At 54.1% G+C, this 23,953-nt stretch overlaps 2 protein-coding genes across 5 annotated transcripts; one reads left to right on the plus strand and one right to left on the minus strand.

The window, feature by feature from the left end:
- Positions 1-266: 266 nt before the first annotated feature.
- ARHGEF15 (Rho guanine nucleotide exchange factor 15) lies at positions 267-11,709 on the minus strand. 3 transcript variants are annotated; one of them, XM_082679391.1, is made up of 16 exons: positions 11,646-11,709; positions 9,081-9,739; positions 8,487-8,819; positions 8,176-8,230; positions 7,331-7,389; positions 7,017-7,228; positions 6,724-6,884; positions 6,399-6,551; positions 6,135-6,264; positions 4,717-4,791; positions 4,522-4,614; positions 4,272-4,432; positions 4,036-4,188; positions 3,793-3,875; positions 3,578-3,682; positions 267-2,113 (listed from the first exon to the last, which is right to left on the minus strand). In XM_082679391.1, exons 2-16 carry the CDS (start codon positions 9,688-9,690, stop codon positions 1,962-1,964), a joined length of 2,535 nt encoding a protein of 844 aa, XP_082535517.1. In that variant the 5' UTR covers positions 9,691-9,739; positions 11,646-11,709; the 3' UTR covers positions 267-1,961. The 3 variants fall into 3 exon arrangements, with proteins under 3 accessions (XP_082535517.1, XP_082535515.1, XP_082535516.1); XM_082679389.1 differs by having other exon boundaries at positions 7,017-7,389; XM_082679390.1 differs by lacking the exon at positions 11,646-11,709 and adding an exon at positions 11,103-11,124 and having other exon boundaries at positions 7,017-7,389.
- A 9,077-nt stretch (positions 11,710-20,786) lies between these two features.
- On the plus strand, positions 20,787-23,557 carry SLC25A35 (solute carrier family 25 member 35; the record flags this gene model as incomplete). 2 transcript variants are annotated; one of them, XM_082679644.1, is made up of 5 exons in its annotated part: positions 20,787-21,161; positions 22,064-22,129; positions 22,586-22,738; positions 23,095-23,229; positions 23,384-23,557. In XM_082679644.1, the coding sequence occupies 5 exons, from the start codon at positions 20,787-20,789 to the stop codon at positions 23,555-23,557; spliced, it is 903 nt and encodes a 300-aa protein (XP_082535770.1). The 2 variants fall into 2 exon arrangements, with proteins under 2 accessions (XP_082535770.1, XP_082535771.1); XM_082679645.1 differs by lacking the exon at positions 22,064-22,129.
- Positions 23,558-23,953: the final 396 nt, after the last annotated feature.

The following is a 23,953-nucleotide window of genomic DNA, read 5'->3' on the forward strand; positions in this document are numbered from 1 at the left end:
TAGCCTTCGCTATATTTTCATCATAGCATTCACTGCTACCTGATCTTTTCTTACTTACTAACTTGTTTACTTAGTAACTTCCCCCCACCTGCTCCCCCAGAATGTAGGCTCCTTGAGGTCGAGGCCTTTGTCTGTTTCATCTCTGTGTCCCCAGATCCTAGAAGAGTGCCTGGCACATAGAAGGCACTCAATAAATAAGTAGAATTGAAATAAGTTAGACACAGAGATGCTTGGCTGGTCAGTAAAGGATCTTTATTGCTGACTGATTGCGCTTTGTGTCCTTCTTGCTGCATCTTCATCCCCTGCCAGAGCCCCATCCATATCTGGCTCTGCCAGTCCTCTTCCCCAACCCGCAGCAGCTCTCTGCTTCAGCATCTGCAGCCCTCCCCCCATCACACCGCCATAGATCCCTCAGGAGCTATGAGTGTGCCAACACACCTTGCACCTGGTCTCCAAGCCCCAGTTCCCAGCAGAGCTGACCCCTGCTCTCAAAGGATCCCTTTTCAACCAGCCCCTCCCCCTAATAAAGTCACTTTGGAAACCACTGCTTCTTTAAGCGCATGCTCCCAGGAGAGCCTCAATGCAGCTCCACCATTTATTGAGGGTTTCTCATATGTCAGGCACTGTGCTAGGTGAATCCCCAAAGTCATGGACATGCCAAATGCCAGTGCCTTTCTCCCTCTCAGTCTCCCAGAGTCCTTGCATCTCCAGTGGTCGGCGTGGCAGTTTCTGTCCTGGGCAAGTTGCCATGCATGAGCTGAAGGGAAGGTGTGACGGCTTAGCTCAGGGATGACCTTGTGCCAGGCCCAGGCCCCCACTTGCCAGCAACTGTCTGCTCCGCTCTGTCTCCATTCCTCACCTCCTTCTGGCATCGTGCGGGGGCAGTCTCTCATCTGGAAGCAGATGCTCTGGGTGGGATTAGGCAGTAATGCTGGTTCTCTGTTCTCTCCCCACTGCTTGGCCCAGTGTTTCTGTGCAAGGACCAGGATGAGGGCAAGAAAGCCCTAGAGGCTCAGCTGGCCCGAGATCCACGGCTCCTGTTTCTTCACTCACCCCTGGGACCCAGAGCCAGTCTGAAGCCCGAGGCCGAGGCTGAATGGCTGGTATAATTCAGGTTGGAGGATCCGCAGGTAGGGCTTACGGAGGCCGAACCCAGGCCTCTCATCCCCAGCTCTGGCCTCTGGCTGCCAGCCACACCCAGCACATTCTCCTCTGGAGCTCAGACCTAGTGTCATTCCTGAGGAGACTAATAGGAAAAATGGGGAGTGAGGGGAGAAATCGAGGATTCAATCATCTGGGAAGGGGGCAAGACCACACACACATCATGTTCAGCAGAATCACCTTCCTTGATACGTATACAGACACGTGCACACACACACAGATTCTCTGAGACACACACTCTGGATTCTTCTAGAAGAGAGGAAGTGGCTTAAGAGGACACAGGAGGCACCCCAGGAATGGCATCTAATACTTCCCAGACTCAAAAGGCAAGATGGTCGTTGCTATGGCACCAAGCAGGGTTCCTACTGGTCTCTTGGGCCCAGATCACCATCTTCTTTGGCTGGATGTGTCCCTGCTGTTGGCTATTTTATCCTAGGACTTTATCTCCAGTGCAGCCCTCTTTCAGCTGCACTGACCTAGCTTCCTCTTTCTTGGCTGTGAGCATAGCAGGGATACTCATTGGCCAGAGGCTCAGCCAGCTCAGCGCCCACTGGCCACTCTGCACTGAGCCTCTGTCTCCGCTGGCAATCCACTCAAGCCATCTTCATTTTCCCTCATGCGTGGGCTCAGACGGCCCTGTTTTCATTGGCTGCCCAGTCCTGAAGCTCGGTCCCTATTGGTTGCCACTGAGGTAGCGTTTCCACTGACAGCAAATCCAATGGATGGATGGGCTTCGTCTCCTCTGTGCCAGGCTGCCAGCTGTCCCAACTTGTGCCGCCACCCCGTCCCCCCGGCCTGCATTAGGGCTGGGGGGCACTGGGGGAGCCTGAAGAGGACCCAACAGCCTCCAGGAGCCTCTGGTGCTGACGAAGGTGCTTCCTCCTTTCGTGTTCCCCCGTGACTTCACACACCAACTGGGCAGGGAAGGCCCCAGGAAGCCCCTTCAGCCAGCCTGGGGAAAGAGAGACAAGGGCCTAAGTGGGACCGGGGCAGGGGGCAGGTCAGGACGGAGAGGAGGCCCAGTGGGGTCTAATGCCTGAAGGTCATGGCGGGTGCGGGGATTAGTGCAGAAGCCTTGGAGAATTGGTAAAAAGGCCATTAGAGGTGGAGGAAACGTCAACATCAAAGAGGGTCGGGGTCCTTCTGCTCAGTGTTATGTGGCAGCCTGGATGGGAGGGGAGTTTGGGGGAGAATGGATACATGTATATGCATGGCTGAGTTGCTTTGCTGTGCACCTGGAACTATCACAACATTGTTAATAGGCTATACTCCAATAAAAAGTTAAAGAAAAAAAAGAAAAGAGGAGCGGGCTCCCTCCTCTGTCAAGCCCTGCGTTGACTGCTCATCTCACGCAGAGTGAGAGCCAGACTCCTTACAGGAACCTACGAGGACCCACGTGATCTGGTCCCCGTTACCCCTATGATGTCATCTGCTTCTCCCCGTTTTCCTCACTCCCTCTAGCCACACTGGCTTCCTTACTGCTCCTCAAACACACCAGTCTGACTCCTGCCTCCCTCTGGGACACTCTTCCCCCAGACACCACGTGCCTAAATTCCTCACCTCCACCAAGTCACTGCTCACACGGCGCCTCCTCAACAAGGTCCCCCTCGACCTCCCTACTTAAACATGTAAGCCTACCCAACCCCGGGACTCCTGACCCCCCTTGACTCTGCTCCACTTTCGTTTTCCCACAGCACTTACCACCTTCAGACAGTATAATTTACTTACTTTTTTTTTTAACATCTTTATTGGAGTATAATTGCTTTACCATGTGGTGTTAGTTTCTGCTGTACAACAAAGTGAATCAGCTCTATGTATTCATATATCCCCATATCCCCTCCCTCTTGCGTCTCCCACCCTCCCTATCCCACCCCTCTAGGTGGTCACAAAGCACCGAGCTGATCTCTCTGTGCTATGCGACTGCTTCCCACTAGCTATCTATTTTACATTTGGTAGTGTATATATGTCAATGCTACTCTCTCACTTCATCCCAGCTTCCCCTTCCCCCTCCCCTTGTCCTCAAGTCCATTCTCTATGCCTCTGTCTTTATTCCTGTCCTGCCCCTAGGTTCCTCAGAACCATTTTTTTTTTTTTTAGATTCCATATATATATGTGTTAGCATACGGTATTTGTTTTTCTCTTTCTGACTTACTTCACTCTGTATGACAGACTCTAGGTCCATCCACCTCACTACAAATAACTCAATTTCGTTTGTTTTTATGGCTGAGTAATATTCCATTGTATATATGTTCCTTATTTATCTTGTTTATTCTTTATTGTTTCACCTCCACTAGAATGTATAGTCCACAGGGCAGGAATATCTGCGTGTTTGGTTCACTGGTGCCGAGAACAGCGAGTGGCACCTCTAGGTGCTTAATAAATATTTATTGAATGAATAAGTAAAAGAATCTCTCACCTTCGGGGCTCTTGTATAGGTGCTTGTGGGGAGCCCTGGACTCCAGATTCCGTCCCTCAGTCTTGGCAGGTGTGGAAGTCTCTGAACAGAGTTCCTGGGAACAGTCTGGTTGGGGTGGGTGACATTACAGTGGGATCCAGACTCTTTTTAGCTTCTCCCCATTTTCCCCTGAAGACTCACTTTTCCTTCCCTCCTCCCCTCTAGGGAACACTCACCACAGTCCTCATAGATGGTGCCCGGGGAGCAGGGAAGGGGGCCTGGGGTAGGGAAGGCTCCCAGCCAGCGCTGCATGTCTGATCTGGTGGGAATATAGGGAAGGGTCACAGTTGGCCCCGGAGATCCTCCTGGGGGTTAGTTAGGCACGGGCTTCGGAGGAGAGAGATTAGGGAGGAGGGTGGTGGACTCGGAGAGGTCAAGTGAGGGTCCCCAGGGTGTTTTCTGAAAGAGACACAACTCACAGGGATGAAGCTTGGAGTAGCCGGTGGGTGGGACGGCCCTGGTGGTTGCTGAGAAGGGAGAGGCGGAACGTAGGTGGTCCAGATGGGTCCGGGACCTGCTGGGCCTGGACCAGGGAGCGATGGGCATAGTCCAGAACCTGTAGCCGCTGCCCACTGCCCAGGGAAGAGGAAGTTCAGAGGGAGAGCAGGGGTCCAGCTGGAATCCTGCCTGGGCTGCCTCCCTCCCTGAGACCTACCTCTTGGGCTGAGTGATGAGCAGCAAGTCACTGAAGAGCAGCAGGCAGAGGGGGGTGAAGCGGGGGCGGGAGGCGAAGAGCACGCCCCCCCTTCTGCATCCTAACTCAGTCAGCTCCCCCTGCAGCTCCAGGCGCCTGGACCAGGAGACCAGGGGCAGGGCCTGTGAGGAAGCAGGGAGGAGGTTCTGACTTCCCTGCAGCGCGAGCACCGCGGGGGGGGGAAAGGGAAGCAGGGAGCCCGGGATCTGACCTTGACTTTGTGGAAGCGCAGCCTCTGCGTGAGCCGGATCAGCTCCTCTGTCTGCTTCATGCGCCCCACCTCGGCGCTGCACCGCTCAATGATCTGGGTAAGGGGAGCCAAGTCACCCACCCCCACTCCCTTCCACCCCTTCCATCCCTCCCTACCGCCTCCTCACCTCCTCCAGCCCCAGCATCCCCCTCCAACCTTGCTGACAGCACCCAGAGCCTTCTGGGCATTCTCCTGGCGGTTGGACCCCTCCTCTGTCTGGCGCAGGATATTCTGGGGATGAGGAAGAAGGGTAATTGGGCCCCTGCTCTGTGGCTCTGGGATTCAGAGGGGCTGCAGCTCAGAGGACCCTGCCTGGCTTGGCATTTGGGGGTTCACAGGGCTGGGGGACCAGCCTCACCACTCGCTGTCTGCATAACCCTGAGCAAGTCAGGTTACCTCTCTGAGTCTCAGTTACCCCATCTGTAAAATGGGGATAACTCCCACCTTCCATACCATTAGCATTGTTGTGAGGATTCTGCAAGCAAATATATGTAAAGTACGTAGCATAGTCTTTGGGACATAGTAAATGCTGAAAAGAGGGTTGCTATTATTTTAATAATTATTAACCACAGCTATTAGTACAAACAATATAGCGTGGGGTTAAGAGTGCCTGGATTTAAAGTTTGTCTCCATCAATTATTATCTGTGTGACCTGTGGCAAGTTATTTAACCTCTCTGAGCCTCAGTTTCCTCATCTATAAAGTGGGGTCAATAAGAGTTCCTACCCTCACATAGTCGTTGGTAAGGTTAAACGAGCGTATTGCACTTAGAACCATGTCTAGAACAGACACCCAACAGTTGTTTAGCTACTATGATTAATATCATCATCATTTTTATGTTGTTGTTGTCTGCACTGGGGATATATAAAGCTGAATAAGGCAAGGGCACTGATGATCTAGTTGGGGACTCTTCATACTGAGATCCCCACATCAGGAGACCTAGTTCAGGGAGAAGTTTCTACTCTGCAACAGAAGAGTGTTTCTCACCCCTTTTTTCAGTATCAACCCACTAAGGAATCTTTTTAGACATTTTTTCCCTAATCGTTCCCCCCGCCCCCATCAAATTTTAATACCACAAATATACTGTATATCTATTTATACACCCTGGCCCTTTGGAGTACCACAAACCATTGGAATATTTAAGATTTTTTCGCCCCCCCGAAGAACGAGTTTTTGCCTCCTTGAGGGTGATATCACCCCACTGGGAAGGCATACGGTCAAAGACAGGACTGAGAGGACCTCAAAGACCACTCATCACATTCCCCCTGAGACCTGGAGAGAGAAAGGGACTTGCCCAACGTCGCTCAGCCAGTTAGTGGCAGAGCTAAATCGAGAATTCAGGTCTCTAGCCAGAGGCTCTTTTCCTGCACGCAGACGGCTCCTTGAAACGTTTGGGTAGCTCCAGGTAGGGTTTGGTGGGTCCTGGACGGAGAGGCCCCGATTAGGAGTCCTGACTTAGGGGATTCTTGTGTTTGTGGTGGGGTGGGAAATGGCGATGGTGGGGCAGGAGGCCCCTGGGGAGAGCTCTCCAACGGGGTTGGTGGGGCCGAAAAGGGCCCAAGCCAGGACGGGTACCTGCAGCAGCATGCGGAGCCGCGTGATGCGCTGAAAGGGCAGCAGCAGGAAGGACGGCAGCGGGAGCCGCTGGCACTTGGGGAGGCTCTGCAGCCGCCGCAGCTCCGCAGAGAAGCGCACGTTCGTGTCCCTGTAGAAGCAGGCGCAGGCTGGCATCTGCCTCGAGGCCCCGATCTCCCCGCAACCTGCCCTGGCCTGGACCCCGACCCTGCTCCCCGTCTCCCGCCAGCACTGGTGACGTGGCCCCGCCCCTGGGACGCTCACATCAGGCGGCTGTACGTCTCCTCCTGATACTGCTGGTTCCGCACGTAATCCACGTACACGGAGAAAGGCCCCACGGCGTGGGCGTGCACCACGTCGCACAGGTCGCTGATGTGGGGGGAAGAGCGCACACGGGACAGTAACTTCCCTAGAAACCTGGGGGAGTGGGCGACAAGTAATGGAGGGGGGCAGAGAGCCAGGTGTCCCGGCTTCTCGAGGGAAGAGCTGGGCACTAAGTGGGCCCTGGAGGGGAGGCCCGGGGACAGGAGAGCGCTGAGGAGTGCTTCCTCCCGAGGCCCGCTTGCGGAGAGGTGGCGGCCCCACTGACCGCTCACTGACTCCCTGGACGCGCTGCACGTTGGAGAACAGGGTGTGGTGATCCCGGGGGGTGAGCGTGTCCCGGAGCGCCTGGCTCAGCACAAACGTGTCGGTCAGCAGCCGCAGGGAGCGCAGGTACGAGGCCTCGGATGTCACCACCTCGAACAGGCTCTGAGGAGGAACAGCAGGGCCTTAGTGGAAAGCCCAGCTCCCAGGCAGCCCAGGCAGCCCAGGCGTCGGGTCCCAGGCTCCTCCCCCCCACCCCACCCCAACCCCGCCGCGCCCGACCCCAGGTGCATCCACCTCCTGCATGCGCCTCTCCTGGGGGCTGAGGGTGTCCAGGAGGCCGCTGGCTCGCACAGCCGGAAGCTCCTGCCACAGCGTGTTGCGAGGTCCGGGGGGCCGGGCGAAGGGGGGAGCTTCCCCAGGATTTGCTGAAGAGGGTCCCCCATCCTCACTGACCCCCCACAGCTCCTCTGACAGCACGGCTGCTCGATAGGTCTGGTACAGGGGTTCTGGAGAGCAGATGTCGCACATCAGCGAAGTCCAGTGCCCCGGAACCCTTGCCCACTTCTTGACGGTCTCAGCAGGGACGCCCCAGGTGCAGAGGCCCTCACCGTCCTGCAGGGGCAGCTCCCAGTTCTGCCCCTTCAGCTCCTCCAGCTCCTCAGCCTCCCTGTGGAAAGAGAAAAGGATGGAATGCTCCTCACGTGACAGTGTAAGGGGGTAGGTTGTGTGCAGGGACTGCGACCGAAGCCCGGATCATTTTATGTGCCTGTTGTACGTGAGGCCCAGTACTAAGTGGGCCCCATCCATTCCTGCAGTCTCAACTACTGCGCACCGGCGACTTCCAAGCCTCCATCTCCAGGGCTCTCATGGAATGACCATGTCCTATGGGTGCCTCGGTACAACTCAACATGGGCAAACCCAGCTCTTATACCTCCCCGCTCTGTTCTGGTCATCAGCACCACCATGCACCCTTTCACCCAAAGTAGAAGCCCGGGAGAATCAACTCCAGTAAATGTTGGTTGAATACATGGATGGCCTCAGATTAACTCTGATAATGGTGGTGAAATGACTAACAGGCCCAGTTAACACAGGAGAGATGTTCCTGGTTGATACATGGATTCACAGGCAATAATTTCGATAGAAGCTCAAAGTGGGGGAACTAAAATGGTTTATTATGGCCCTGGCTCGTCACCGATATCAGACCCCAACAACTTTATGAAGTATTTGGTATGTTTACCCCCATTTCACAGGTGAGGAGGCTGAGACCCAGAAAGGTTAAGTGACTTGTATAAGGTCACACAGCTGATAAGGGACAGAGCTGGGATTAGAAACCGGCACTGCTTGTCCCTAGAGGCCTAGGCCTTCTTCACTCCACACTCGTGGGGGTGGGATTCAGGTGGACCCGAAGGTTAGTCTGCTCTCAGGTAGGAATAAGGGTGGGAGTGTTTGGTACCTGCCCTCCGTGGTGGCTGGAGGATCGTTCTGAGGGACGCCATCGGGACTGTCCCCTAGAGAGAGAACCAGAGAGAAGAGAGAAAGCCTCCAGGATCCCCAGCCCAGGCCTCCTGACTCCCGCCCAGCAGAGACTGTTACTGTAAAAACTACAACTCTGGTCAGTCCCAGAGCAGCAGCTGGTGGAGGAACAAGAAGCCCAGGGCCTGCTTGGGGTTGTAGTGAGTTTGTGTTCAGAATGCTCCACCTCCACCCGGTGGAGCCCAGAGGCTCCTTCCCAGCCCAGAGGTCCACTCCCTGGGGGCCCTGTACCTGTCTGGATTCCATCTTCGGAGGGCAGATCGAGATCTGGCTGTGGGGCGTCCCCAGAGCTGGTGACATCCTGTCTGACCCGAGTTGGCTTGGGGGGCTTGAGGGGTGGCAGGAGTTTGCGCTCGGCAGTGGAGCGGTAGGACGTGAGGACGACTGGGGGCTGGCCGAGGCTTGGAGGGCTGGGGCGGGAGCGGGAGGTCCGCAGTGGGGAGGCCCGGCAGGGGACCCTGGGGCCGTCCTCATAGCCTCCTAGTGGCACCCATCGGAGCTCCAGGCCGGGCCGGGCTACGTGGCAGACACAAGGGCAGCAGGCAGGGCAGGCCAGCGCAGCATCTGTGGGAGACAGGGGCGTCCTTAGGACACCCACCCTCCCCAGGCCTCCTCCCTCCCCTTAACCCGCCCAGCAGCAGGAACATGGAGGTCAGCCCTAGGCATCTATCCCCTCTACCCTGACTCTCTTCAAACCCCCCGAGATCTGAAAACCAGATTTTCCAAACATGGAATCCAGTTTTTAAAAAGTAGCCCCTTCAAGTACCCAATCTTAAAGCCCTGAAAACAAAGAAGAGGAGCTGGATCGAGCCAGCCCGGGCTTACCTGGAGTGCCGTTCTCCTGGGACCCACTCCCAGCGAGGATGCCCTGCGCGGTCTCTCTCTCTCCATTCACATCCGGTCCCCCGGGAGAACCCGGCTCCAGGGCATCTGGAGCCTGGACCTTGCCTTCAACCCCCCATTCGAACCTGCCAGCCAGTCTCCGCACGGTGCCTGCGGCCGAGGCAGAGCCATCCTGGCCAGGGGCCCGGGTCGAGTGGAGCAGGGGCAGAGCCGTTCGGGGTGACCCGGAGGGTTTGGGTGGGGGCACTGGAGACCGGGGAGCGGGTTCTGGGGAGATGGAGCGCCGGGACACTGGGCTGGGGGTGCCGGAAGGCGAGTCTGGGGAAGTCTGGGAGTCGAGGCTGGCTTTAGAAGCTGACGGGGGCAGAAGGGCTGGGGGCTTGAGGGACGAGGCTGGGGGCTCCCAGAAGATGGGGGTGCACATCAGTGTTGGTGCCTCGTTGGCAGTGAGGGGAGGTTCTTGTGGAGAGGAGCCGTTGTGGTGGGCCCCCGGGGACTGGGCAGCCCGGGGGCGAGAAGGGGGGCGGGGCCGGATGATCCGAGGGGGCTTCTGGGTAGGGGGTGTTGCTGCAGGAAGAGGCTGAGCTGACATCTTCCTCCGAGCTCTTCCAAGGAGTGGGGTACGCTGCTGGAGTCATCCCCTGAGGAAGAGGGGCAGAAAGAGAGACCCTTAGTGCCCACGAGTAGACTGAGTCCTGCGAGCAGAAATGTTTGCAAGTAAATGAGCCGAGATTTCAGAGTCAGGAGGGAAGGCGGGTACACTTCCTCTCTTCCCATCTCCACTGTCTGCTCCCTTTACCTCTCACCCCTCCTTATTCCATTCCCTGAGGACTCTGAACCCTCCCTGGCACCCCCAGCCTCCATTGCGCTCTGTCTTTCAGCCTCTGCTGCCCCAGTCAGGCCAGAGGAGACAGTGAGGCCAGAGTTGGGGCACCTGGGTAGAGACCCAGGCTGGGGGAGGGGTGCAAGAGAACTGGATCAGTAAGGGCAGTGGGGTGTGCCGGTAGAGCCGCTATGTGTCTACCTCATTTATTGTGTTTTGTGTCTGTAGTGTGTGCTGTGGAGGTTTGTGTGTGTGGTTTAAGCGTGAGTGGACATGTGTGTTTCTAGTGCTACACGAACGGGGTGTTGGATGCTGTGTTTCAGAGTGTATCTGTTACACGCGAGTATGCAGTGGGAGCGTGGAGTACACAGTGTGTCTAGCGTGTTGTGTGAGATGGGGCTGCAAGGGTGTGTGTGTTCCGTGCTGTCGTGTGGGGCGTATGTGCGGTGTACGTCTGCCTGCGCGCCCGCCCGTGCCTGGGCCGTGAGGGATGCATCACTATTTCCCTGCTCCAATGGGCCCTCCGCCCCCATTTCCCAGTTCCTCTCTCTGGACTCTCCCTTTCCGGATTATTTTTAGTCTCCTTTTCCTGCCATGAAGGTTCCTGGAGCCTCTGACCCCAAGAGACCAGGAGGCCCCCGCATGGTCTCTCCTGCCCCATCCTCACCCCTGCCTGTCTCCCAGCCCCCCACCTGGTCCCGGAGAGATGCCCCGGTGGAAGCCTGGATCCCGCCAGGATGCCTAGAGGGTGGTCAGGAGGCCAGACTAAGGTGAGGACCAATGGTGCCAAGACGCTGGGGCCTGGGCTCACTTCCTCCCGCCAGGAAGGCGCTGTAATCCTGAGACGGCAGCAAGGTCCGGGCTGGGAGACCTGGTGCCCCCAAACTCCCCTGTGGAGTCAGCAGGAGAGTCAGATCCCTCCAGGCCCCAGATTGGTTTTTGAGAAATGATGCAGGGTGGGGCTGGGAGCTGTAGGCTGGGAGTCTTGCAGCTCAATGGCCTCTGTGTTCTGGCAGGAAGCTCCTTAGGTGACCCCGGGCAGTAGCCTCGCCAGCTGGCCAGCTCCTCCCCAGCCCCCCCTCAGAGATCCCTGCCCCCCTCAGGTACCTGCCCTAACTTCCTTCCCCCGCCCCCCACTCAGGCCTCTCGCAGGGATCCAGGTACTCGGCCCAAGCACTCACCCTCGAGGCCTCTCCACTCTCGGTCACCTCCCGGGGCCGAGTGAGTAGGGGCAGGAAACAGGAATCGGATCCTCCTCCCAACCGGACACCCCCCCCCAAACCACACCACACTCCACATGCGCACACTGGGGCTCTGGAAGATGTGAGGGACCCCGAATGCCGGGTTTCAGAGGATAACAGAGTCTGGGGAAAGGATGAAACTCAGCCGTGGAGAGTGGACTGTTTGTGCACGTTGTATGTGCACGTCCTGTCCTGGGTCCGCATGGCTGTGTGGACAGCGGCCGGGGGTGGACAGGGGTGGGGGTGAGGACAGGGTGGCAATGGTACTGGCTGGGCTGGCGGCAGGGCGTGGGCTCCAGACACCTCTGGATCGCTGAGGGATGGGGTGTGTGTCCCTCGACGGCGTGTCTGACCATCTCTTCCACACCTCGCATGACAGCCTGTCCCTTTCGCATCCAACCTGTCCCCGGGGGGTGAGTCAGCCCATTATCTCACACCAAGGGACCCCACCGCCCACCCCGGTTTCCCCCTCCCTAAATTTACCTTTATCTTTTTGGAAGCGGTTTCTATTTTCAGCCCGTCCTGCCTGCCCCTTGGAACAAGGAACGCGGGGCCGGGTCTCTGATGGTCTGTTCCTGTGTTTCTGGGGCGGGAACTGAGGGCCCAGATTGAGATCTCCGCAGAGGAAGCCAGTTCCTCAGCCCCACCCGGCCATTGTGTCAGGCGTGTGTGTGTGTGTGTGTGTGTGTGTGTGTGTGTGTGTGTGTGTGTGTGTGTGTGTGTGTGTGTGTGTGTGTGTGTGTGTGTGTGTGTGTGTGTGTAGTGGACCAAGGGGTCGGTGTGAGATCTCAGTGCACCCCAGGTGGATATGCCCTCTGTTGAGCCCCCTGCCTGCTCCCCATTCTCAGTCCCTGTCTCTCAGGGTCCCAGCCCCTGACTCTCCCTGTCCCCCTGGGAGGCTTTGATGTTGATTGGCTGGGAGCCAGTACCCCTGGGGGCGGGGGCAGTGGGCAGGGGTCCCTCTCACCTCTAATTTGCTCTGTGATTGAAGAGCTGAGTTCTCAGGGCTCAGAGTGTGTCATAAAAACAACTGAGGGGGTGGAATGTGCCACACCCCAGCCTGGGAAGTAGGGTAATGAGAGGAAGATGCAAGGGCAGTTAGGAGCTCAGGGGGCCTTTGCCCACGCCCAGGTGCCTGCTTTTGCCAGACTTTCTCTCTCACACACACACACACACACACACACACACACACAAACTCCAAACAAGACACTAAGAAGAAAAGCCAGAAAACTGGGTTAGAACATATATTTTAACTCATTTTTCCTCAGAGTAAAAGACAAAGTCCAGAGTAAAAGACAAGTTCCAACAATGAACCTAAACCTCTCCTCTGAGGCACATTCCTGCCCCAGGGCCTTTGCACTGGCTGTGTCTTCTGCCTGGAGACCCCCTTCCCAAGACATCCCCGTGAAAGATTCCCTCACCTCATTTCTCAAATATCACCTTCTCAGTGAGGCTGCCCTACCACTCTTTAAAATTGCGTCACACCAAATTCCTGACCTGCCTTTTTTCCCATAGCAATCATGCCTTATAGTATATAGTGTATTACTATTAAATTGACATAGTATGTTTATAGCTACATACACATTAGAAAGTAAGCTTCCTGTCAATAAATAAATGATGACATTTTAAAAAGAAGAAAGTAAGCTTCCTGGAGGCGTGATCTTTATCTTTTTTGTTCACTGATATACCCTAAAATTCTGGAACAAATTCAGGCACATAATAAGAGGTGCTTAATATTTTGATGAATTGAACAAACTGAGTTGAATCCTCCCCACAGCACTACTCCCCTGGCTCTCCTTTCCTCTCTCTCTCTCCCCTAGATTCCAGGGAGACAAAATCTCTACAAGTGTGCCTCAGAGACCCTATCAAGAAAGCCAGATACATGTGTGTAGCAAAACAAATCCTGTTTTTTGTTTTTATTAAAATAGGAATGTCTTTATTAGTTTTACTACTTACAACAATAACATTTAAAAAGATAACTGGGACTTCCCTTGGCGGTTCAGTGGTTAGGACTCCACACTTTCACTGCCTAGGGCACGGGTTCCATCCCCGGTTGGGGAAGGAAGATCCAGCAAGCTACACAGCACGGCCAAAAAGAAAAAGAAAAAGATAACTAACCCCAAAGTGCTGGTTGTCGGCTGCAGACATGTTGGCACTTGGTACGACATGAACCACCCCAGCTCTGCATGGGCGTATGGGCACAAAAAGGGGAATTAGGTGGGCTGGGCCGCCCATGCACCTTTACCTGTCCTTCCTGGCTCGTCTGAGCTTACTTCCTTGTCCTCTCTCTGTCCTTATCAGAGACCCACCTGAAGGCTTTTCACCTGCCTGCCTGGTGGGGAGAGACTTCCTCTGCTCCCAAAGGCAGGGTAGCATGTTTTGGGGAACTAAAGTTCGCTGGAGCTACACTGAGAATGTTCTAACACTCCTGACAAAGAGGTTCCATTTGGCCCCCTGCTCAAAGCAACCACAAAGATGAAAAGCATGACATTTCAGATCTATACAAATCACCGTCTATTTATGCCCCATCTCATTCCGAAAAGAAACTTAGCTCTGAAAATCGTATCGTGTGATATGTGCCAGATTATTTTTGCACAAACACCTTTTATTTATTGTACAAATATTTTTTCAAAGGTACTGAAGATTTTTATTTTATTTATTTATTTATATAAATTTATTTATTTATTTATGGCTGCGTTGGGTCTTCGTTGCTGCGCACAGGCTTTCTCTAGTTGTAGTGAGCAGGCGCTACTCTTCATTGAGGTGTGCGGGCTTCTCACTGTGGTGGCTTCTCTTGTTGCAGAGCACGGGCTCGAGGTGCGCAGGCTTCAGTAGTTGCGGCACTCGGGCTCAGTAGTTGTGGTGCACGGGCTTCGTTGCTCCGTGGCATGTGGGATCTTCCCGGACCAGAGCTCGAACCACCCGTGTCCCCTGCATTGGCAGGTGGATTCTTAACCACTGCACCACCAGGGAAGTCCCAGAAGATTTTTAATATGATACATTCTTCCACCACCCCAACAAAGCAAAAGTTTTCTCTTTTTCTACCTTCCAAACGTGCCATCATAGTTTCAATTCTGTTTTCTGCTTCATAACTATTTGCCATGTCACTACATACATGGACTTTATAATTATAATTTTTCCTGGAAGGTACTATTGCATCAACTAGATTTTGTCACCCTGGTAACAGCAGTAAAAGTCTTCTGGGAAACTCTTCATCCACCACCCCACTCCATGCGGTTCCGGTGCGACCGTCAGTCACAGCAACCTCCTCCTGCCCACCAGAACCAGATTCAGCCAATCACAGGATCCCATTCCTCTGGCCACAGAGACTGGCCCAGGAATGAGCAAATCACCCATGCCAGGATGTCCTGCCCTGGGTCTCTGGGAAAGGGCATCTTTCTCTTTCTTCCAAGGTCACAAAGCAGGAATAATATAAGTCTGGAGCAATCTGCGTCTTGGCCTCCCTTTCCCCACAATGGAGGAAACTAGTCAATAGTGAGAGAAAATGAGCCCCACACCGGAGGGAAGCAGAACCAAGGGATGGAGGGGGCCTGACATCATTTAAGCCCCTTGGACTGCTCGGTTTCGGGGGCCACTGAATTCCCTTTTGTGCTTAAGCTAGTTTGAGCTGAGTTTCTGTCACTTACTGTTGAAAGAATCTTAAACGCTATAATTCATTCTCGAGTGCAGGCCATTTGGGCAGCTTCCAGTTTTTGGCATTACAATTAATGCTGCAGTAAACATCTTTGTGAAAAACAAAATACTTTCAATTTAAAAATGATTAATGGGCGTTCCCTGGTGGCCTAGTGGTTAGGATTCCTGGCTTGCACTGCCGTGGCCTGGGTTCAATCCCTGGTTGGGGAACTGAGATCCTGCAAGCTGTGAGGTGCAGCCAAAAAATAAATAAACATTTTTAAAAAATAAAAATGATTAACAAAGTAGCCCCAGAAGCTTCAAGGTGGTTGGTCTTGATTTTGCCCAAAGATTCTTTGCTGGAAGGTTGGAGGAGTCCTTAGGTCTTTCTATCTCACCCCTTTACCTCCACATCAGGTGGCTTCGACCCTCCTTCAGTCCTCCTTACGTCACTCACCTGGTTGTTAGGAAAATCAGGTAAAGTTTGGCCAGGCCAAGAGGCAAGGCATGGGTGACCATCTGGGGAGACCATAGAAGTGGAGAAGCAGTGAAGAGGAGAGTAGGCCCATCTGGAGAACTGTGAGAGGAAAGCTTAGCTGATATGAAAAGAGGGGTATGAGGCTGGAGGAACATGTAGCGGCCACCCCACGGGCAACCGGACAGGGCAGTAGAGGCACTGAGGTTTCTGAGCAGGCGGAGGAGTGGATGGCAGGAGTTTTAACCAGTTGCCCATCCATTCCCCCTCTTCTGGTACCAGCACCCAGTTTTCTTTTGGGAACCCACCCTTCCATCATTCTAGGTCCACATGGCCCATTCTGGGGGAAATGTATGGCCCAGAAGCAGCCAGTCGGCACATTACCTCTTCCCTAGCTACCGAGATTGGTTCAGGGGTGAGCGTGTGACCCAAGCAGGGACAAAGCTTAATTCATGCAAAAAAAATCCCTTCCAACGGGAGAGGAGCTCATGATGAAAGAAGTGCTGAGTCCCACTGGCTGCTGATAGGGCCAGGACATTGAACTCCAACAGAATCCTTCATGGAGTACAAAACACCTAGGCCCTCTTTTCTGTCTAGAAAGCTATTAGGGGTAGGTGGCCTGCCTGTGGTGTGGGATAAATCAGGAAGCGGGCAGTGAGGAAACGCTGGCCCGCTCTGGGAATCCATGCAGGTTCTAATCTGTGCGAGGATAGAGGATTCTGTCCAACTGCCACTAGGTGGAGGGTGAGCACATCAGGTATGGGGCCTGGCAGCCAATATGAAGCTATGGGTGTCTAGGCCACCCCAGGTAGAGGTGCAGAAGAGGCACAGCTCCGTGCCTTCCAGGCCTCTGCACCGTTCACTCTCCCCTCTCCGTGGTTTCACCCCTTCTCTCAGACCTGGGGCCATCTTTGTGCTTCCCCTCCACTCCTCTCACACGTGTCTCAGGACATTCATACCCAGGGGGAAACAAAAATGATAACAGCCTATGATAATCAACACAGCATGGTATTGGTGAAAAAACAGACACATAGATCAATGGAAATGGGCCAACACAAATACAGTCAACTGATATTTTTTAAAAATTGAGGTATAGTTGATTTACCATATTATATTAGTTTGGGATGTACAACATAGTGATTCAAAATTTTTATAGATTATATTCCATTTATAGTTATGATAAAATGTTGGCTCTATTCCCTGAGTCAACTGACTTTTGACAAAGGAGCAAAAGCAATTCAATGGAGAAAGGATAGAATTTGCAACAAAACTTCCTGGAACAACTGATATCCATATGTAAAAAAGACACAGACCGGGCTTCCCTGGTGGCACAGTGGTTGAGAGTCTGCCTGTCGATGCAGGGGACACGGGTTCGTGCCCCGGTCCGGGAAGATCCCACATGTCGCAGAGCGCCTGGGCCCGTGAGCTATGGCCGCTGAGCCTGCACATCCAGGCTCCCTGTGCTCCGCAGCGCAAGAGGCCACAACACTGAGAGGCCCGCGTACCGCAAAAAAAAAGAAAAAAAAGACACAGACCTTACATCATTCACACTCAAAAAAGATCATGGACCTAAATGTAAAATACAAAACTATGAAATTTCTAAAAGAAAGTATAGGAGATAATCTAGGTGACCTTGGGTTTGGCAATAAGTTTTTAGATACAACACCAAAAACATGATCCATGAAAGAAAAAAAATTGATGTTAGACTTTATTATAATTAAAAACTTCTGCTCTGTAAAAGACACTATTAAGAGAACGAAAAGACAAGTCATAGACTGGGAGTAAATATTTGCAAAACACTTATCTGATAAAGGACTCTTATCCAAAATACACAAATAACTCAAACTCAACAACAAACCACCCAGTTAAAAAAAAAAAAAAAAAAAAAAAACAGGGAAAAGGACTTCCCTGGTGGCGCAGTGGTTAAGAATCCGCCTGCCAATGCAGGGGACACGGGTTCAACCCCTGGCCCGGGAAGATCCCACATGCCACAGAGCAACTAGGCCCGTGAGCCACAACTACTGAGCCTGTGCTCTAGAGACCAAGAGCCATAACTACTGAGTCCACATGCCACAGCTACTGGATCCCGCGTGCCTAGTGCCCGTGCTCCACAACAAGAGAAGCCACCGAAACAACAAAGAGTAGCCCCCGCTCGCCGCAACTAGAGAAAGCCCACACACAGCAACGAAGACCCAACATAGCCAAAAATAAATAAATAAAATTTTTAAGAAATAAAAATTAAGCTTATTTAAAAAAAAAAAATAACACTTTAAAAGTTGTCTATCTGGGGCTTCCCTGGTGGCGCAGTGGTTGGGAATCCGCCTGCCGATACAGGAGACACGGGTTCCTGCCCCGGTCCGGGAGGATCCCACATGCCGCGGAGCGGCTGGGCCCGTGAGCCATGGCCGCTGAGCCTGAGCGTCCGGAGCCTGTGCTCCGCAACGGGATGGGCCGCAACGGTGAGAGGCCCGCGCACGGCAAAAAAAAAAAAAAAAAAAGTTGTCTATCTGTAGGGCATCTGGATATTAAAAATGAAAGGCTTCAGCAGTGGTTCTAAAACTTTAGCACATATCAGAATAACCTAGACGGTTTGTTAAGCCCCTGTCAGGCCCCCGCCTTCAGTGCAGGAGGTCTAGGATGGGCCTAGAGAATCTCTATTTCTAGTAAGTCCGCAGGTGCTGCTGCTGTTGCTCCAGGGACTGCACGTGGAGAATCACTGGTATAAACTCAAAGATTAAAACAATGATGAACTCTCATCCTATAAGCAGATAGGGTAGGGGGTCCCAGAGAAAGAGAACCCCACATGGCTTTCTTGACATAAGAGAAGCCATTTTAGGTCTAAGCCATTTTGTGATCTCAGCCTGGCCACGATGTTTGCCCTAGAGCAGGTCTCAGTAATTAATGATCTTAGGGGAACAAAAGAATGCAGGAACAAAGGCAAAGCATTCAAGAGGCAACAATTCAGCGATAAAACAGAGTCCTAGGTCCTCCTCAAGGGATATGCATAACAATCTGATCTTTTTAGTTGTTCTACGGGAACCAAGGTCCCCCATGCAGGTGGAGGATGGTAAGTAACTAGGGGCTAAAACCGCAGACTGGTGGGAACCTAATGATGTTAACCTTCTTCAGATGCTTGAGACTTCAATCAACTAAAGCTTGGACTCCAGCAACCTTCGCCCCTATTCTATGTTGATTCCTCTTCTGCTCAAGCCCCTTCACGAATAAGTATACACCGCCCAAACCCATTCACTAATATGCATGTGTCCTTAGCTTAAAATGTCTCCAATTTTGCTGTTCGGGAGACACTGCTTTGGGAAAGATCCCCTGTGTTCTCCTTACTTATAAATCCTTCCTTCTCCCACTCTTTGGCTTGCTTGTGTCTTTTGGCTCGACACTCACCAAGAGATGAATTCAGTTTTCTGAGTGTCAATCCCAGCCAGCAGGTGGAGGCATTTGGGGAGCATCCCTTGGAAATTTTCAGGGGACCCTTTCAGAGCCTCTCCTGAGAAGCCCCGTTATCTGCTCCACCCCTCGTGCCTAGCCCAGAGGCTCAATGATTTAGCAGTACACTGGGGAGATAAGACCCAGACTCAGTCCCCCAGCCCCGGGGGGGGGGGCATCCAAGAACTCCCAGAGTACTGGAGGACTCAGAGTAAACAACTGCTAATCAAATGAGAAACAAGGGTAAATGCCTGAGGAGCAAAGCAGGATGGAAGTGGCTAAAAAGCTTCAAGGATCAGGAGATGAAGTTCAAGATGAAGAGTGATTTGGAGGTCACCAAAATAAGGGTGCAAGGACTTTCACCGGCAGTGGGAACAGGATACACACGGGCACAGGGTGACTGATAATTGAGCATCTAGAGAAAAATGCAACACTTTCACTCAGGTTTGTGCAATAAATAATTATCATTCTCACTTTACAAAGGAGGCTCTGAGATGTTAAGTAGCTTGCCCAAGGCTACCCAGCTGGTAAGCAGGAAGACCCAAACTGGAACTCCAAAGGCCTCTGAGTCTAAGTTTGGTGGCTGCCTCACACACTGCTGTGCCCCCTTGCCTCCTCCTCCCGCCCCAGAAGACATCCCCTATCCTCCTGCCACCTTTCTCCAAGCCTTCCCCCCTCAACCCCTTCCCAGCTAGCTTCCCTAGTCTCTTTTCTCAGAAGTTCTTGCGTAATTAACCATTACCAGGCTCAGGAACTAGGAAAGGAAGGAGTCCAGAGTCTCAGGACCTCTCCCACCACTCGCTGGCCCTGTGTAACCTAAGCCCAGGGATCAAAATCCCGCCTTACTTAGCCTGTCTGGCCTTCTCCCTGGTTTGCTGTGAGGATCAAAAGAACGTAGGGATGTGACTATGTTCCCTCGCCATCCTTCGGGACCCCTTCCTCCGCGCCCGCAGCCACCACACCCCCGCGCTGGAACCTACAAATATTTTACCAAGCCTAAGGAGATCTGTCCCGTCCAGTAGGTGTGTCCCACCTGCCTCGCGGGAGGAGCCGCAGTTTCCGGGCTCTCCTGGCGCCTGAACCAAGAGGGAGTGGACCTACAGTTTGGCAACCGCATCCGGCGATGACCCGGGATACAAGGCGAAGGAGGGGAGCCCTCCGCCCGCAAGAGCAGCAGCCCAAAACATGCAGGTGAGGGACTGCTGCCTCCGTACTCGGCCTCTGCGCCCATCCAGTAACCCAGGGTCCAACCTCTCCTCCCCGCCAGTGATAAAACCTCTGCTCCCCGGGGACCCCTCCCAGCACTCCGAGTCCGCAGCCCAGGCATTGGTACCGGGGTGGGGAGAGTTAATTCCAATCGCCTCTCTGCGGATTCCGGAGGCCGGGTCGCCGAGAGCACCTCCCATTGGTCGCAGAGCCGGCTCGGCGCTGATTGGCTGAGGCTCTCGGCTGTGGCTCCCCATTGGGCGTCGCTCTCCGGTGATTGGAGTGTGGCGGCCCGGCCTCCGCAGGCTCCCTGGGGTGAAGCTGCTGCGGGCTCCGGCCGTTGCCTGAGGGCGCTCATACCCGGCCGGAGCCTCGACTTCCTTCCCCGATCCAGACCTCGTTGCTGTCCGGGGACGCCACTGGATCTTCTCCTGGATCCTTTCCCTCCTTAACCTGCAGATTTTCTTTTTCCTTCCTCCCTGGTTCCGGTTTCCCAGCTCCGCGTTTCCCTCACCTACTCCCGGCCCCCATAGCCGGCCATCCTCAGCATCCCACCTTACGCCCTCCTGGCTTCTGCCCCTCCTTGACCTCAAATCCCTTGATTAACAAGTCCCCGTCATAACCCTCTCGCCAGACTCTCCTAAACTCATATTTCTTCTCTCTTTGCCATCTCCTGACTCCCAAATTCCAGCTAACCCTTGACCTCTTGACATTTGACCCTGACACTCTTGACTCCAGACTTCTGCATTTCTACCTCCTGCAGCCTGGACTGCTGGAACTGAGGCTTTCCCCTGATTTTCTGACTCCGTTTCTGAAGCTCATTTTAACTTTCTTACCCCTGGGCCAGTTCCTGCTACTGCTGTCCCACCATGGACTTCTTGATGAGCGGCCTGGCAGCCTGTGGGGCCTGTTTGTTCACCAATCCCCTGGAGGTGGTGAAGACCAGAATGCAGCTGCAGGGAGAACTTCAGGCCCCCGGGACCTACCGACGACACTACCGAAACGTCTTCCATGCCTTCATCACCATCGGCAAGGTGGACGGCCTGGCAGCCCTGCAGAAGGGCCTGGCCCCTGCCCTCTTATACCAGTTCCTGATGAACGGCATCCGGCTGGGCACCTACGGGCTGGCTGAAGCTGGGGGCTGCCTGCACACAGCTGAAGGCACCCTGAGCCCTGTCCGCAGCGCAGCAGCTGGGGCCCTGGCTGGGGTCATGGGAGCCTACTTGGGGAGCCCCATCTACATGGTGAGAAGAAGGGTCTTGCTTGGGGCCTTCAGGGCAGACCTTTGGTGTAGGGTGGGTGCCTGGGCCTTCACAACCTGATACTGAGGTTGGAAATGGATTTGTGTAGGGGAGGGTGAGGAATTTGATTAACATACATCAACGGGTGTGGGGATCAGGGGAAGTCCTGGGCGTTACAGAGTTACTATCCCACAGTCTGCCCCTTTGAGTTAATCTGGTATCGGTGAAGGGTCAGGAACCTGAGCCCAGAAAGGGGAAGCGACTAGCTCAAGGTCACCACAGCTGCTTGTTGCTAGGACTTGGCCCTGCTTAGCGCTCTTTCTGGAAAGACGTTGGGAGGCAATGAGTTCTGTAGAAGGAGAGGCAGTCTGGTCTCACTCCCAGAGTATGAGATTCGGGGACAGTGACTGGAGTTCTCCAAAGTCAGCTGGACACATGCCCCCCACAGGGCTTGGGGGCCAGAGAGCAAGTTTTGCCGATGACCCCTCACAACCTGCCCCACAGCCTGATGGGGAGCCTGGTCATGATGGTGGCTGAAGATCCTGTCTGCCGGTCCGGGAGTAGGAGCTGGCATGAGAGGTTGGACACCAGGTCTTGCCTAACATGAACAGTCTTAGGAATTGTTGCCATTCTCCAACCTCTCCATCCCCGCCCCTTCCCCCAAGGGAAGAAGGATGTAGAGGGGGTGGGGTGTCTTGCAGTGCTAGGAGAGCCATCCCCTGGGACTGGAGCCAAGGGACACAGTCTCATGACCAATTTATTAGGTGGGAACAACAATAATTATCAGGTTAGAAGGATATTCATTACCGAACACCCAGAGGAAGTGTGAAGGGGTCAGGCATTTGGCTGTCTGAGGTGGGGGGCTGGCCGCTGGGCCACAGGCTGTGATACTCTCTCGTCTGCAGGTGAAGACACACCTACAGGCACAGGCAGCCACAGAAATTGCTGTGGGGCACCAGTATAACCACCAGGTGAGGGTTTTCCAACCCGCTGGCGTCCCTGCCCATTCTCTTCCATTTTCCCCAGGTTTCTGCCTGCACCCAACAGCCGCAACCCAGCCACGGCTCTGCCCAGCCCATCAGTTCGGCCCTACTCTGCCCCTGGAGTCCACCCAGACCCTCTTATCCCCATGTTCCCTGTTCCTCTAGCTTCTGCACCTATTTCTCTTGTCCCATTCTCCTGACCTGCTAATGTCCTCACGTGCATATACCCGGCCCTGTTCTGGGGTGGCGAGGGAGGGAAGGTGGGTTGGCAGACAAGTGAGGGCCACATTCATGCTCAAAGCCCACATGGCACTGGTTGTCTAGACATCGGGTGCCTTTTATGGACCCATCCTTGGCACTGTTAGGGGGTGGCAGCCCCTGATTCCTGGGTGACTGAACCCCGCCCCCATGGTTTTTTCTCTGCCCTCCCCCTCCCCCAACCAGGGCATGTTTCAGGCGCTAATCAAGATTGGCCAGAAATATGGTCTGGTGGGGTTGTGGCGTGGGGCCCTGGGCGGCCTGCCCCGAGTTATCGTCGGTTCCTCCACCCAGCTGTGCACCTTCTCGTCCACCAAGGACCTCGTGACCCAGTGGGAGGTACTGCCTGGGAAGGGGGTGGGGCCACCCTGGGAATGTGGGCAGGGGGAGGGCAAGCTGAAGTGGGCTCAGCTTGAAGAGGGACAGTGCCAACATTCAATGTGAGGGAGTGGCAGGAGGGCTTGGGGGGATCACTGTCTCTTTACAACCTTCCCACAGTTCTCTTGTCACTTCCTCCCAGGTGTACCTGAGTCCTCAGGGCCTTCCGCTCTTCCTCCTTCACAGTGTTATCACCGGTGGGGTGGAAGCTCCCTGAGTTACCAGCTCTCCACTGTACCTGCAGCACAGGGCCTGGGCTTTCCGAGGGCTTGAATGATTGGCTGACTGACAGAGCTCTTCCTCCCTCCCCCCCTTAGATATTTCCACCCCAGAGCTGGAAGGTGGCTCTGGTGGCCGCCATGGTGAGTAGCATTGCGGTGGTCCTGGCCATGACACCCTTTGACGTGGTCAGCACAAGGCTCTACAACCAGCCCACAGATGCTCAGGGCAAGGTAAGGGAGTGCTCTGGGGTGCAGGACAGCAGGGAAAGCCAGGGGGTGAGGGAAGCAGATTGTGGGTGCAGGTAGGAAGCCTAAAATGCAGGCTGCTGAGGTGAGGCCTCTGGTGGGCTCTGACAAACTCTGCTCTTCCTCTTCAACCTTTCAGGGCCTCATGTACCGGGGCTTGCTGGATGCTCTGCTGCAGACAGCTCGGATAGAGGGCATTTGGGGCATGTACAAGGGTATAGGTGCCTCCTACTTCCGCCTCGGCCCCCACACCATCCTCTCCCTCTTCTTCTGGGACCAGCTGCGCACACTCTACTACGTGTATACCAAATAACAACAGCCACTCTTCCAACACTCCACCAAGTCGGCACTCCTTGGACTCTTCTGACTCCATTGTTATGACCTGGTGACTTCTGACCAGATAATCTTTCATCCATCAGAGGGGGACCACCAACCCCACTCCCCATCTGTTTTCTCAGGGTTGAATCACTACAAGGGATCGTTTCCCTCCCTTCCTTGGGTGTTGCTTTAAACCTTCCCTACCCGTACCCCTGTGAATTTCACACCCCTCTCTCAGGGCTGAACCAGTCACTGCAAAGTGTATTTCCTCCCTTCCTCCACTGCCAGCCTTGGGTCCCTTCTGATCCCATGCACAATTTTAAACTCCACCGTCCAAGACCAAAGGGAATTGGGGAGACCCAGGTGTTCTGTTGGATTCAAAGGCGCAGAG

This window comes from Grampus griseus (genome assembly GCF_964374135.1).
Source record: "Grampus griseus genome assembly, chromosome: 20".
NCBI classification, from domain to species: domain Eukaryota; kingdom Metazoa; phylum Chordata; class Mammalia; order Artiodactyla; family Delphinidae; genus Grampus; species Grampus griseus.